Genomic DNA, 16,331 nt, shown 5'->3' with positions numbered 1-16,331 from the left:
GTTGGCCTACATTTTTTAATCAAAGAAAGAAAGAATCAACATAGAAACAGTGATTTTTTTTAATGCCTGTTTGCAGAACAACAACAACAACAAAACTAGTACCTCTTCTGCATGTGGTATATATATTTTTTTTGTTTAAATCAGGAAGATAGCTACTTCACGCAGACTACAAAAAAGAAAACAGTATGTTGCACAGTGCTGAAGACCAATTGATCAAGATGCCTGGACACTGCACATTTAAAGCACTACTGCTATCTTCCATCCTTAATCTACCATTCTTTTTACTGTTTTAGAGAGCTTGATAGAGCTTCAATGTTTATTATATCTATAAACGCTTCAGACCATCTCACTCATTAAAATGCCTTCTTGAAACACATCACAGGATGATCCAGTCTCCCTATTAAGATGCCAATAAACATAACTATCATGCTTCCAGCATCAGGCTGTTCCTATAATTAAATAATTTAATCTTGTTAATTATATTGTACGCTAGCATATAACTGCTAAAATAATCCAAGAAAGAAATACAGTAAATATCAGAAATTAGTCATATTATAGATAAAGCCAATAAGAGCACTGTAAAATATGCAGGAACAATAATCTCTAGTGCAGTTTCAGTAACTGTTGCACCAGTTTAACTAAATACCTGATTTCCCTTAGGAAGGTACATAGTTCTGTAGTATCATTTACTGGTTAGTGTTCCAAGGCTTTTTTTTTTCATCTCAAAAAACAAGCAACTGTACTTTAATACTCATACATTGTACATAGTTCCTTTAATAGTTTTTAAGTCATTTTCAAGATTTCCAGGGTTACTTAAGCTTTGGAGCTATGAGGCTTACATTACTATAATGCATCCCATGCACCTTAAAGGGGGGCATGTGAAGAAGGGAATCACAGAGATGAGTTAGGGACTGTTGAATACTGTCTCGAGGCAGATTAAAAGAAATGAGAAAGGGTACATACTACTTCACAATTGAAGTTGCCACTTGTTTATCAAAAATGCTCATTTAAAAAGGAAAAGTCTCATTTCATAACTGTGTTGTAACTGAAGAAAGAAGTACATAAATAGCTAGCATGAAAAACTATTCCATTAACAGCGCTTTAACATGACTTCCAATAATGGAGTTAAGTTTGTAATCACAACCCATTACAATTTGAATGGCTCTTAAATGTTGGACATGGAAACTTTTACTAGTAATTGGGGTCCATTTGTCTGAACAGTTTTACTTTATAAATGAAAAACAGTACACACCCAAACAATCAGAATTTGAGTAGTGTGATTATTCTAATAATTCTGCACTACAAGGTGAATCTCAAGTTTACAATGCAGTCAATTACACACAAAGTTGCAGAACATGCCACATTGAATGTAAGAAGCAGCAAAGGTGTTCAAACCTTTTAACGGCATCCTTTTTCTGGCTATCTATTCCATCCCACCACTTTGAAAAGTAAGAAATCTCAGACCATATGAATTTCCTTCGGTTGTCTTCTTGCAGTTTTATAACCATGTTATTTAGGATATGTTGTGTCTGATCTCTGAAGTAATCATCAAAAGTCTTCAGCCAGCCTAAGTAAAAGAAAAACAAAAGGAAATGCATATTACTTTCCATTTTTAGTGACCTGCCTTCTCCCCCTCCCCTTCAAATAATTAAGTGGAACATTTTTTTCAATTTTGAATTTTTTATGCTGTGGACAACTTCTAGTGCTACACTCTGGGATTTTTATGTTGTTGTTCGGTTGTTGTTTTTGTTTTGTTATTTTCTTTATGAAGTTTATATGCTTTATTGCCTTGAAGTATAATCATATGCATTATTAGGCATTGTACTTTGATCAGCTGAGAATATGCAGATTTTTAAATTTTCAATTTCCTACTGCACCTCATCACTCTAGGCTACGTAAAATGACTGGACTGAAATTACTAGCAACATAGTGAAGAGAAAATGAAGAGACACTACTGGTATCCCACAAAGAGTATAAAGAAATAAAATGAGGGTTATCTGAGCATCAGTAAACCCTGCTGCACATGTCCAGCATCATTTATGAATAAGGGGTTTTGTAGCAATGACTGAGGAAAGAAGTATGTTGCAGCTGCAATCCCTTTTCAGGAAAGCTATCAACTCAGTGAGATACAGAGTGAATGAATATCCAACTTCAACAATGCATTCAGGCCTTGCAGTGCAGAGCCTTCCATGAAATTCTTTAACCTCTCCCTAAAACCTTGTATGAAGAAGCACATGCATCTTCCACCCCAGAATATGGAAAGGCTGTTCTTCTTTCTGTAACTCTAACTAGGAAAAGGAAGCAGATAAACCTGTCTACTTAATACACAATGAGCATATTCCTCTTCTTCATACCAGGTCTTGCATTGCATGAGTGTGCTGCCAAAAGGTTCTCAGCAGCTGTATTTAAGGAACACATAATAACTACTGGAGAAAGCAAATGATGTTATAAATCATCCCTAAAACATCCACATTTTAAGATTTTGTGAAAGCTTCCATTAAATATGAAAATTATTATCCAGATAAATCTGACCATATTGATTCCACTCTGATTACAAGTTCTCCCTCTCATTTCTGCTCTGTGGATGCACTGCCATTCTAACTCAATGCCAGTATGCTTAATGAGCATTAAGTTTTTCTGGATGGAGTTAATATTGTTTGAAAAATAGCTTAGATTAATGCTTAAGATTTTAGTATTAATAAAATCATTTTAAGTCTAAATTTATTATTGAATATATCCTTTCTGAATCAATATTTGTACTCTGCTTTATTTTAAGGATAATAGATAGATGACATTCATCTTAGGTAGAATTGTAGAGCCAATATAATACTCATTTACCTTTTAACAAATCAAAGAAATATTTTACCAATACTTACATGAAAACAGCCACATGTAGCAGACTACATATTTATGGCTTTTTTAGTAGGAATTTATTCTGTAAGATATAACATCCTTATACTAGCACAAAACTAATGCAAAATGAACTGAAACTATTGAAACCATACTATGTTTTTCATATGCAGAAATATATCATAACAATAAACTATATTAGCATGGTTTTATTACCCTACTATATTGCAGAAAAAAAGCAAACCTACACTGAATTAGTCTTAAAACATTGTTGAAAAACTCATTAATAAACCAACATAAATAAAGTATAGGAATAAATGACAAAGCAACTGGCATAATAACATATTATAATGTAGGAAGAACAGAATTATGCGTAAGGTCTCAATTTTAATATATAATCAGTTAAGCTACAGAAGAAGGGTACAACATGGTTAGCATACTGAATCTTGAGCAAGTCTTAGGAAAAATTTAAGTGTTCATAGCATTAGTTGCAAGCCACCAGAAAATACTCTGAAATTTCATTACCGTGTCCGGTACCTTGCACTTAATATAGTTCATTATAAATCAATGCTAAAACATGCTTAAACATAGCTACTTGTGGAGAGTGTCCAACTTTGCATAGAGCTATAAAGATTTTTTAAAAAAATTATCAAAAGCTGAAGAGAACAATGAATTAATATGCAATTGCTTCCCAGAAGCTGAATACTAAAGACTAATATATTATATTATATTATATTATTTCACATTTCAGCCCCTATCACTTAATCTAGTACAACTCAAGTTCATTCTGATACTTAATGAGCTAAGAGCTTATTCCCAAACTGAAAGAAAAGGCTTACCAGTGTATTTGGACCAGGAAAATTTTAATTCTAATTCTAATTTACCTCTGGAAAAAGTATATTAGCTTAAAGCTGCAAGTACCAAAACTAAAGCTAGTTATATCACCAAAATCACTCGTGTTGGTTTAAATTTATAGCAGAACCTTTGCCAATGTGAAATTGTAAATAAGAAAAAATACACTGCTTTTAATGCCCTTATGCTAGTCTTGACTTAATGAGTACTCAGGACTTTGCCAGTTACTTTCATTTTCTGAAAATGTGATAGCAGTAGAGCGTGAGTGCTGTTAAGCTGCTTTTCTTTCAATTGCCTCACTCTTATTTATCCTCAGATGTGTGGAAAGCTGAATCCTCTGCTCTCACCCTCACACCTCCATCCAACCCCACCTCCCCATTTATCATCACTATGCACTTTTTTAATGTTAAAACTGTTTTCTTTGTTGGACATGACAGAATCCAAGTCATGTCCAAAAGTCAATGCAATTCATTGCTATGCAAAAAATCCTGAAGCATTTCACTAACTGATTTGGCACTATAACTGTCTACACTTTCCAGCTCAATTTTCTTTCTCAAGCTCTACTTAAGACACAAATGTAGAGAAACAGGCAAAGTTTCAGAACAAAATCAGAACACAAACAGACAAACTAGTATTATAGTTCTGTTTAACACTCAGCTAGCCAGTTCCTGGAAGAAGACACAATCACGTATGCTGTTTCAAAAAGTTGAAAAACAGATGTCTTTTTTCTTATTTGCCTATACGTTTCAGGTAGCATGGAAAGCTTAAAAAAGGAAGAACATTTATACTGATCAATAATCAAATCATGATGTGTGTAACGGTACTCTCAATTTCCAAAGGAACTGTCCTAACAAAAAAAGAAAAAAGACCTCCCTCCCTAAACCTTGCCTAATACTTTACATGCAAACCACAGAAATATTGAGAAGCCAGCAATAAAAACTGTGATAGCATGTAATTCAGCATGTAAAAAAAAACAAAAAAACAACCACGTGCAATTTCACATTCTATTCCTAGATCTCTTCTTCCTCTACAGTAATTAAGTGTTCACCTCTTGGATTATATTGTGTAGTCTTTACATAGACTGCTCTCTGTTTCTAGAAAAGAGTATGCTGCAGCTCTGTATTAAGAAGAAAACAAGTTCTAGATGAACAGTAGTAATTGTACTTTAATTTTCCTATTAAACATCAACATATCAACCAATGAACTTTCAATTTCATGGTCTACAGTCTGAATTTTTTTAAAGGTAAACTTCTCAAATTTAATTCAACCAGCATTTTTTCATTACTGCTTTAGTGTTATCCTACCTTGGTCTTATACTTTGGTGGATTAGAACAACAATCTTAATTACTATTCCAAACATGTCAGGAAAACTAAGTCACGCGAAAAACATATCCAGATCCGGTCAACTGAAAGAAAACCAACCTGAAACTCTGTGGAGTTAAACTCCATGTATTAAAACTTTATGCTTAAATCCTCCTTTATCTTATCACTGCAATAAACTTCTTAAAGCTATACAGATTTCCACCTGGGAAACAGAGATGATTTTAAACAATAAAAATGGGTTGTAAGATAAAATTACTGATGTTAAAAATAATTAATGCACTTTTTAAAAGCAGTATTGGGACCTGATATATGCACATACACTTTCACATGCATTTTTAGTTAGGCAGAAATTTGGGGGGGAGGGAAATGAATCTCCTTTAGTTCTGTTTAAGATCTGCTTGTGCTATGTGTGTAACAATCGCATCCAGCAATAAAGAACTTCAGTCTAATTCAAACATGTATTACAAAACTCACAAGTCTCAATTCTAAAATAATTAACTGAAAAGACATTACCAAGATCGCTGTCAACATAGCCATAAATGTTAGAAGGGTTGGCCAGTTATCTTTGAAGGCTTTTGACCTCATTCTAGTGAGGTGCTCTAATCTTCACCAAATACCTTCAACAGAATGAGAATTATTCCTGACGCTGATCATAAGTATGAGAGGTACCCATTCTCTTATCTGTTTTCCCAATAATGGGTAAATATATTATTTACTGAAGGAAGAATCACAGAGACTCCGATTTTGTACATTCTGGTTGCAATCATATGGACGCAGGCAATCCAGATTTATCAGAATCTAGTTATACCAAGCATTTCAGAGCATCTGAGCACGAGCCATTCCCAAAAACAGAGCTTAAAACTGAAGAGTACCTTTCCCCTTTCTCTACAGGTTCTGTTCCAAGGCAGTTTCTTTGCCTTTCAACTACCGATTTCACATGCATAACTGGTTACATGAAAAGCTTAAACAAAAGTAGCCTCAGATGAGAAAAGACAAAACGGAAAGAGAAATTAAGGCTTCTAGAGCTACAAGTTATATCTTTACCAAGCAACTTCTTTTGTTGATAAGTATTTTTCATGTATATTGTTACAGTGTATTGTTACCTTGAGCTTTTCTGGCATAAAGAATTCTCTTTGCACCATGCCTTTTAATCCTCTGTGAGAAATGAATAATGTAACCATTCACTATACAAGAGATTTTACACCTCTGGTGTAAATATATTTTCCCTAATTCAAGTGCTTATTAACAAGCATTTTCATACTGCAGACAATTCCACAGAAGTGTCCTTACCAAAGATCTGAAGATTTCTGTGATAACACTCCTTCCAAAAGTAAACAATTCAGTTTCACACAATCGCATATGGTAACGGAAGGGGCTACACATACCAGGGTAACAATATCATACTAGATACCTCATTCTAACACTATTTAATAACAACTGAGAATTCTGAACATGATGGAAAATTTTATGCACAAGGAGATGCAGATTTCTTGATTTTACATGCTAAAAGTGAAAGGACAGAAATAATTTAAGATTATTTAAGAGATATTTAAGACTTAAGAGATTTAAGTCAATTCAATTGTGGCTTTCCACAAAAACAAGCAGCTTCACCAGCATCTCATGGTCAGCGTACACGTACCAGGAATATGCTTAGCAGCATAATTCAGTTTTTGGTTATTTTGAAATGACTGGAAAATGCAAGTGATACTTGTCCACTTTATTTATTACACCATGAACATCTTCTTAAGATGTTCACAGAAACACAGAAAAATGTCACCTTCTAATAACACCACTGAAGTTCTACTCCAGTTAGTGTACATGTGTACAATTTCTATTGTAATAGTTGTCCCTTGAAGTCCATGGCATTACAATTATGTATGTTTGACTGCTTTGCTAGATCTAAATTTAACATACTATGCAGAAAAAACACCAAGATTTTATATATGTATGTATCTTAATTCAAAAGCCTCTAGATACCCAAATCGATATGGTTAAAATATTACCTGGGTCATTATGCGAGTGAGGCACAACAAAAACTTGAAGCGGTTTGCTGTCCCATTCATTTTCATTGTATGTGATATCAAATCCTTGTTTCCAAACACCACCATCTGGATTATCGAAAGGAAGAATGTCATAGACATCCAACATCTAAAAAAAGGGTAGAAGAAATATAAAATATAAATCCATAAAAAAAAAAAAGTTCTGCAATTTAAACCAAAGCTGTTTTCATCAAGTAACAGCAATAACACTGGATTAGCTTGTTCATTACAAGGAGAGATGAATTGTAAATTAATAGAGAATTGACAAATAAAAGCACGTTTCAAGTCGCAGTAGGACACCCAAGACAAAAAAAAAAAAAACAAAAAAGGGTGATGAGAAGCACTTGGCAAGCCCTATTCTAAGGAAACTGAAACTTTACACAAAGGGTAAGAACGAAAGCCTTAAGCCACCAAAATGACTACAGCTTGCAATAGCAGTGGGTAAGGAAAGTACGGAAGACATTATACAGAAATAGCACAAGATACTTAATAGGGAAATGTAAGTGATGAAAAGGACAGATTAAGAAAGCAGTAAGAAGTGATTACAGTGTGAGAGACTTAGGCAAAAGTCAAATTCACAAAAGGGAATTGAAAAACTATCACGTAAAAATATTCAGAAATATAGCCAATTGTTATAATAAAGCTCCTTTTGTATATACTGTTGACTGGTACACTAATTATACAAGGAAGAACATTTCAGTTGTTAATGCAAATAAGATCTCCGGTAAAGAAAGTAACTCTAGAGTAACTCTAACACATTCTTACGAAATTTAGATACCAGACAGCTTCTAAAACAATCTTCTAACATAAGTTTAGACCAAAGTTACCACACCCAATTTTTATTTATTTAGAAACATTGTCTTAGTTCCTAAAAGCAGACTGAAACTGATAAACAATCATCTGGACAAGCTTTTTACTTTTTGTACGATTTTAAAGACATAGTTCCCTTGCACACTTCTAAAATTCACTTCCTATTTTTGAATCATGTAAGAACTTTACAGAAGAAAAAATCCATTTAACCGGCATTTTTCTCAAAGAAAATCCAACAAAAGCTTTCAATCTTTCTGATTTATCTTTAACATCTGAAGAAAAGCTATAAATTTACAATAAGTATACAAGAAAAACAGCCTTTATATATAAATATATAAATGACCTTTTAAAAAATAAAGACAGTTTATTTAAAAATTCCACAAAACTAATTAACTTTAACCTTTCCTCAGCTTCAAATAAATTGTATAATATGGTCATCTGTAATAACAAAGGACTTCATTCAAAGAAGTTCCTTCCAAAGCTATGCATTTGGGTGGTAATTAAAAACCAAGAAAAACTTTCAAAAGGTAAGAGCTTTAATAATTTCAGTGTAATTCCACTGAAAGTGAAGCACAGCAGAGTACAAATTTATTTAAACTGAGTAAATAACGTATTTATTTAAACATTAGTCTCAAAACAAAACTAGAACAGAACCTCAAGATGCCATCTTGTATCTTCCCAAACAGAACAAGCCAGCTATTTTGAGCTGTTGCTACAGCAATCTAGCAGGAAGTCTAAGAGCATAAAAAGTCTTTTCTTTCCCCCAGCACATAAATTTTATGATATTTACAATCCCGTGGGAATGAAGAAAAGATTAAATGAACTATGATGGAAGATGTAGATTACATTTTCCTGTTTAAGAAACACCTTTAATCTCATAATGGAACTGTGGAAAGGAAGATCACCAAAACTGGAGTTACTCTAACACGTTTTCTATATGGACTTTGGTTCTTGAAAGTGTGCAAAAGCGTTTGGGCACAGAGTTTCCTGCTTTGAACAGAGGACATGTTCATACTTGATGAATACATGAAGTGAGATTACGAATTCAAATACAAACAGAAGTTTCCTCTAGGAACAGCATATATCTCTAATGAAGGTGCAAGAGCAAGACTGAGTGGAAGAGCACCATAACTGATAGCATAAGAGTTGGAAAGCAAGTAGAAGGTGTGAGGAAATGAATGAAGCAGAAATTGACTTTATTCTTTGGGGGTAACAAAACTTGGAGTTATTTATGAATCCTCCAAGCAGGTCAGAATCTTCTCTATTAATTAATCAAGGACATTGATTTCATGTCAAAGGCATAAGCTCTGGAAATGTGGGATCCACTGAAAACTATGAGAGCACACAATAGCATCAGACACTTGCAATGCCCAGTGAGCATTCCGGGCAAAAGCAATGCCCTGAAGAGAGAAAGGTAAAACTTTAAGTAACATAACCAACCAGGAAACTAGACAGAACATTTATAAGTTACCATACAAACACAATGCTTTGGTAGTATTGACCTAAAAGGACAATAATGCGCATGTAGTCATGTCAGGTCCTTCACTGGAAGCTGATATTTTCTGTTTCAACACAATGTTTGTGATTGCCAATGTAAACACGTCGCTGAATCACACTTATGACTGCAGAAAGTGCAGCATTATAATGGTAGGTACAAATTGTTCTAAGACACACCAGGATAAGAGTTTTCAGTTTCTAAAAGCTTTGAACATTGTGGTTTTGCAAGGTAAGTATATGTATAAAGTGTTTACTAAAAGTCCCGTTGCATGGCATACTTTTACATGATGGTATAGTAACACAAGAATAAATCGTTACTCATAACAGGTCAAAAACTTGATGTGTAACATAAAAGCTCTGTTATTAAGCAGTTTCTTCCACCTATCAGTGTTGAAACCAGTGACTAGCTACCTGAAGCCAACCTTCAGCAAATTTCTGTAAATAGATAAACTGGCTTCTACCAAATTAAGTTTTCTAGATTTTTCACTATTTCCTTTAGCTTTTAGGACATGGGCTTTTTAGAAATCTGTATCCTGCATTCTCAAAGCACAGGTTAGATATATGCGTTTCTCATCTGTTTTATTTACACAGTTGGAACCCATAGTTGGTGCAACACCCAGCTTCTCTCCTTACTTATTTTATTCAGAGTATCTAGCAAAGGTATATGTTTCAGAAGTTGTCTTCTAATATAAAGAAGAAAATAATATAATAATATAATAATATAAAGAAGAAAAATGATCAGGCACACAGCCTTTGGAATTTTACATGTTCAGTAAAAGGTAGTCAGCTAGCCATTGAACCTGACCTCAACTTGGGAAAACAATCTAAACAAAAGGAAGGCATCTACTCAGGAAAAAATGTAATTTAAGTACATTAAGCATAAAGTTCAAAAGATTCTATATGCAGATAAATGCAAGCTGTAGAAAAATAATTTTAAAAGAAAATTCAATATGAGCAGATTAAAATAAGGAGACAGGAATAAAATGGAATAAGCTCGTTTCTCAGACAACGTGACCATAAAAGACTTCATTAAGGTCTTCTCTAGAGATCTCTTAACTCTTCTTTCTTTGTGACCTGATATACGCCTGAATCTCTCGGGCTCTACTTCAAGTAAAAACACTACCTGTTCTATCTGCTTCTCAGAGTCTGTAGATAGAGTTGTCTGCTTGAAGGTACATAACTTCTGCATTCACTTAATCTGGTATCTGAGAAAACTGTTTTATTCTACAGACAGTAGTATCGTAGAACACTAAAGCCATAAGTCAGATACATGCTTCTGAACCTAGAATAAAGAATCATGCAACCAGCAGATGTATTCATTGCAAATTCCTAAAACGTCACATTTAAAGACATAAGTATGGGAACTGAAGAAAAAAAAAAAAAAAAACTCTTCAGAGCTATTCTCTCAAATTTCTTCTAAAATGTTCCCCCACAGAGGGAAAAAAAAAAGCAACACTTAACTTATATAACCCTCTAACCCTCTGCACAAAGCTCTTAAAGGCTAGCTTCACTGAAGAGTAAAGATGAGTTTCATTAATGAGTCATCAGGAGCTTCACCATTCACAAGAACAGGAGGCAGATCCTGCTTCCCATCCATTTCTGCCTTTTACCTGATGTCAGCTCTTATGCTCCTCTCATGTATCTCCTTGAATTAACTCAAATCATTACTACAGGAAAATAATATTAAAAAATAATCCATAAAAAGGCTTCCATGGGGTTTACAAACTGAATTGCAACAGTTTGATAAGTGCAAGAGCTGAAACTGAACCAAATACATAGAAGTGGAGTGAAAGAAGGAAATGAGCATTGCAGCTCGTCAATCAAAGCTATTTCAGTAGCAGATGGCAAGCAAGGGAGGGCACTGTAAAAGGAGATGTTTTTCACATGTTACTCTTGTGATTTAAATTGGATAGAGAAAGAAGGATGAGCTGCTAACAGTAGCGGGATTTAAATGCTGAAGACAATGGAGGGGAGGAGGAAAAGTGACTTCAAAGTTACTTTACACATTGTTAAACAAAAGTCAGCCACATTTAAAACCGCAGCTCCTGATTTCTCAAGCTGACCATGTTAGACACTGTATACTCCCCAGCTGTTTCAACTTAAACATAATTTCACTAAAAATGATATATAGAAAGAAGACTCAAGAACTTTTTTTAAACACCATCTCCAGAGTAGTATCTCAATGCAAAAAAAAAGCATGTGTGTGTGAGGGGGTGGGGTGGAGTAATGAAATACAAATGTACACCTGACAAACTTTCTTCAACAAACATTTGAATTCCACAAAACCGGCCTACAGGAGTCACTTACTATATGAACATCGTAAGAGTTAAAACATTCCAGTGGTAGCAGGTTTCTGTCCAGCCAGGTAACTTAAGAAAAAAATAAATCTGAAACAAACATCTGCCTGAATAAATTAAAGTTTTGAGTTGAGTCGACCTTGGCTTGCTGCCAGATGCCAGCCTAAGTGCTCTCTCAGCACCTCGCCCCTCTAAAGGACAGCTGCCAAAATAAGATGAAAAGCTCTGGGGTCAAAATAAAGACAGGGAGATCACCTACCAGTTGCTATCACAGACAAAACAGATTTGACTTAGGGAACATTTTTTTTAGTTTATTGCCATTTTAAATGGAGTTGGATGGAGAAAAAGACAAAATCTAAAGCAAAAATCAAGATCTAAACCTCCTCCACATCCTCCGTTCTTCCCATGTCCACCTTCACTCCTTCATTCCCAATGCTTTTAACTCCTCCCAAGAGGTAGAGGCGGGGTGAATGGTGGCTGTGCCCAGTGTGCTGCTCCTTCATCCTAAGGAGGGGTTGTTTCCACAGGCTGTAGTCCTTCACGAACTCCTCCAGAATGGGTCCCCTGTGGACCACAGGATCCACATACTTCCACATCCTCCACAGACTGCAGGGAAATACCTGCTCCTCCATAGGCTCTCCCCCGTTTTAGCAGCTGGAGCACCTCCTCCCTTCCCTTCGTTTGTGATCTTGGTTTTCAAAGGGTTGTTTCTCACACATTTTTTTCCTCATTCCTGTCTTTCACAGCTCCTGCACAGCAGTTTGCCCTTTCTTAAACACACTCTCCCAGAGGCACCAGCAGCTTGGTGGAAGAGCTCCCTTGTGCCCTGCAGTGGGGCTGTTTTGCAGCTGGCTGGAATCCTCTGCACCACATAGCCCCTGGCCAACACCTGGGCACCTGTATACACAATATATTCCAACCTCACCTCTGTGAAACATGTATTTAAGAACTCTTATTTAAATGAAAATCATCACACACTCTTCACAGACTTGGTTACATCTACAAAAATAAACCTACAACAAAATCGTAGAGACATGATCACAACACTGACAAAGGTGGACAATATACAAACACGGCGAAACTCTACCCACTGTCCCTTCAGCAAATCACAAAACAGATTCCCCGCAAGTATTTCAGTCTTTGGCAATGTCCAGTCTGGGTTTTTCCCATTACCTCTCCCAGTCACTGTCCTTATCATGTCCCAGGTGGAGGACTGCAGTGCATTGACCTTAGCTGGATAGGCATCTGGTAGCCAACCAAGGTCCACCCACCACAGGCCTCTAGCATAAGATATGAAGAAAAGCAAGCAGTGTTAGACTGGAATACAAGCCACCATAATGCTAGGATTAGCAGTGCCTCATCTGGGCCTACACTAAATATCCAAGCTGTATGAGATGATGTCACATCACAACTCTGCAGAAATTGCTTACACCTCTGAACATCACCGCTGTTCACACGTGTACAGTGCTTCCAGACATGCATTCTGTATTGCTAGCTCAAGGAGGACAAATAAGGTTACATGAATATTAGGTTAATACCATGTTTTCTTTCTATTCTATAACTTTATTTTTGAAGAACTATAATTCTTCTATGAAATGAAACTTTTGCAGAAAGTCAAGTGTATACTCAGTAAATTTGCCAGTTACCAATGAGTGACCTTAATACTGATAAACTCTTTCAACATTTCAGACATGAAGACAAATTTATTTAAAAGCAACAATTCATGGAATTGTACACATTCCTGTGAGTTCTTCTTGTGGATCGAGCTTGAGTTCCACAAGTAAGCTTCTGCAGTCTGCAAGATACCAGTTTCTACAGTCCAAAAAATACATAATTTTAAGGTAATACATATCAGGTAAAAAGTGATCTCAATCCATGCTCACATGAGTTTTTGTGCAAGTTCTGGGAAATGCAACTCAGGAAACAGATCTTGCAGATCTCTGAAATAAATGTCTCAATGACCCAACATGCCACCTAGGGAAGTTTGCTGCCTGTCAGATTCCAGACCCAGGATGTGGTAGAGGGACTGCCATAGCTTCTCTGACCCTCTCACTGCCCATAGGGGCAGCAATGATACTGCCAGGGGGAAAGCATACCCCATCAGAAGTGACTACAGAGTTCTGGGGGCAGCAGTGAAACGGGGGCCCAGATGGTATTTTCTTCAATCCTACCACTAAGGGCAAAAAGGTATGGGGAGGGTTCCAAACCCCCCTGTCATAGGCAGGGATGCCATCCTAACATAAATCTCCCTTCATTTAGTTTAAAATGGTTCACCCTTGTCCTGTCATCTGTCCTAACACAACGTTGCATTCAATCTTTTTATAAACTCCCTTTAAGTATTGAAAAGATGAAATGTGGTCTCCCTGGAGCCTTTTCTTTTTCAGGATGGACAGGCCCAGCTCTCTCCATCTTTCTTCATAGGAGAGGTGCTCCAGCCCTCTAATTATCTTTGTGGCCCTCCTCTGGACCCGCTCTGACAGCTCCACATCCTTCTTGTGCTGGGGGCCCCGCACCTGGATGCAGCACTCCAGGTGGGGCCTCACAAGGACAGCGCAGAGGGGGACAGTCCCCTTCCTACACTTGCTTCCCACTCTGTTGATACAGCCCAGGATGCAGTTGGCCTTCTGGGATGCAAGCACATACTGCTAACTCATGTCAAGCTTTTCATCCACCAGAACCCCCAGGTGTCTCTCTGCTGGGCTCCTCTCAATGAGTTCTTCTCTCAGTCCATGCTCACATCTGGGATTGCTGACCTCACATGGTTCACATGGGCCCACTTCTCAAGCTTGTCCAGGTCCCTTTGGACAGAGTCCCTTCCTTCTGCTATATCAACTGCAGCACTCTGCTTGGTATCATCAGCAAACTTGCTGAGGGTGCACTTGATCTCACTGTCTACGTCACTGATAAAGACATTAAACAGCACCAGTCCCCAGACAGACCCCTGAGCAATACCACTTTGTCACCAGCCTCCACTAGGACAAAGAGACATTGACTACCACTCTCTGCATATGACCTTCAAGCCAATTCCTTGTCCATCCTTCAAATCCATCTCTCTCCAATTTGAAGATCAGGAGGATGTCATTCAGGACAGTGTCACAGGCCATACAGAAGTCCAAGTAGATGATATCAGTCAGTCTTCCCTTGTCAACTGATGCAGTTACTTCATCGTAGAAGACCATCAGATTGGTCAGGCACGATTTGCCCTTATTGAAGCCATGCTGGCTGTCTCAGATCATCTCTTGGTCTTACACGTGCCTTGACATTGCTTTAAGTGGTGATGACAACAGGATTTTGGGTTCTGTGACCATTGAAGCCTATTTGCAAATCAACATCTGCTTGGGAGAGACAACTGGGAATGATGGATACAGGAGAAAGTTACTAGCAGCCCTATGAGAGAGTGACTGACAGGGTTGACAAGCACCAGGCCTGAAGTGAGACACAGCAGGATGGCTCCAGTGACAGGAGTGTGGCAATGGGGGCTCCTGAGGAAAGATGGCCATGAAGACAGAGGGAAGAAAAAACTGCCTTCCTTAAGATACTAATACAGAATCTGTTAATGTATGGGCTGGATGGTTGGCCTGTAAGGTAGGTGGAAAACCAGTTGACCAGCAAGTGGTGATCAGTAGCACACAATCTAGTTTGAAGCCAGTAACTAGCAGTGTATCTCAGGGGTCAGTGCTGGTCAGTGCTTGTTGCAAAGAAGACCAATGGTACTCTGAGCTGTATTAGGTAAAGTACTGCCAGCAGGTCAAAGGAGGTGATCCTTCTCCTCTATTTGGTACTGGCAAGGCCAGGCCTGAAGTATTGTGTCCAGGTCTGGTCTCCCCAGTACAAGAGAGACATGGACACATTGGAGAGTCCAATGAGGGGCCAAAATGATGACAAAGACTGTAGCAACACTCCTACAAGGAAAGGTTGAGAGAGGACAGACTCTTCATACCAGAGAAGAGAAGACTCAGGGATCTCATCAGTGTAAATAAATACTTGAAACAACAATACAAAGAGGACAGTGTAAGGCTATTTTCAGTGGTGCCCAGTGACAGGACAAGAGGCAATGAGCACACAGTGAAATACTAGGTTCCCTCTGAACACTTTCTCTGTGAGCGTGATGGAGCACTGGCACAGATTGCCCAGAGAAGCTGTGGAATCTGCATCCTTGAAGATATTCATAAACTGCCTGGATGTGGTCTTGGGCAACCTGCTCTGGGTGGCCCTACTTGATCAGGGAATTGGACCAAATCATCTCCAGAGGTCCATGTCAACCTCAGCCATTCTGTGATTTTAATATTGATCAGCATTGGTTTAAAGAAAAAAGCCAGGAAGAAAGTAGGATTCAAAAACTTTCACTGGCGTAAACCCAAGCCAAATTAGGCCAAACTCACTGCACTTATGACAAAACATCCAGAAGACAGATGCCATTTTCATCTTTTAGTGCAACAGCATCCACAGTAAGAATGGTCAAAGGCATTAATTAAAAGTTACCTCTTCACTTGACCAGGTTACATGACTGCAAACTAAGAACAAATTTGGAATACCTAGTCAGTAAGAACCACAATAAAAGACAAGTACTTCCTTGAGATATTTCAATTTCTTTTCTATTTATAAAATACTGATAAAATAAGAAAGGTCTTGGTAAAAACAGTCAACAAAATTAATAAAGGAT

At 37.2% G+C, this 16,331-nt stretch overlaps 1 protein-coding gene across 1 annotated transcript in view; it reads right to left on the bottom strand.

Moving 5' to 3' along the window:
- The window catches only part of MAN2A1 (mannosidase alpha class 2A member 1), a 133,394-nt gene that overhangs the window by 101,186 nt on the left and 15,877 nt on the right, over positions 1 to 16,331 (bottom strand). The window contains exons 3-4 of the mRNA XM_068666363.1: positions 7,029 to 7,173; positions 1,396 to 1,567 (exon numbers count right to left, since the gene is read on the bottom strand). Of these exons, the coding sequence (XP_068522464.1) occupies positions 1,396 to 1,567; positions 7,029 to 7,173 (317 nt within the window). The remainder of the gene's footprint in view (positions 1 to 1,395; positions 1,568 to 7,028; positions 7,174 to 16,331) is intronic.

Source organism: Anas acuta, chromosome Z (genome assembly GCF_963932015.1).
Source record: "Anas acuta chromosome Z, bAnaAcu1.1, whole genome shotgun sequence".
In the NCBI taxonomy this organism is placed as follows: Eukaryota; Metazoa; Chordata; class Aves; order Anseriformes; family Anatidae; genus Anas; species Anas acuta.
This window is presented reverse-complemented; position numbering and strand designations above follow the sequence as displayed.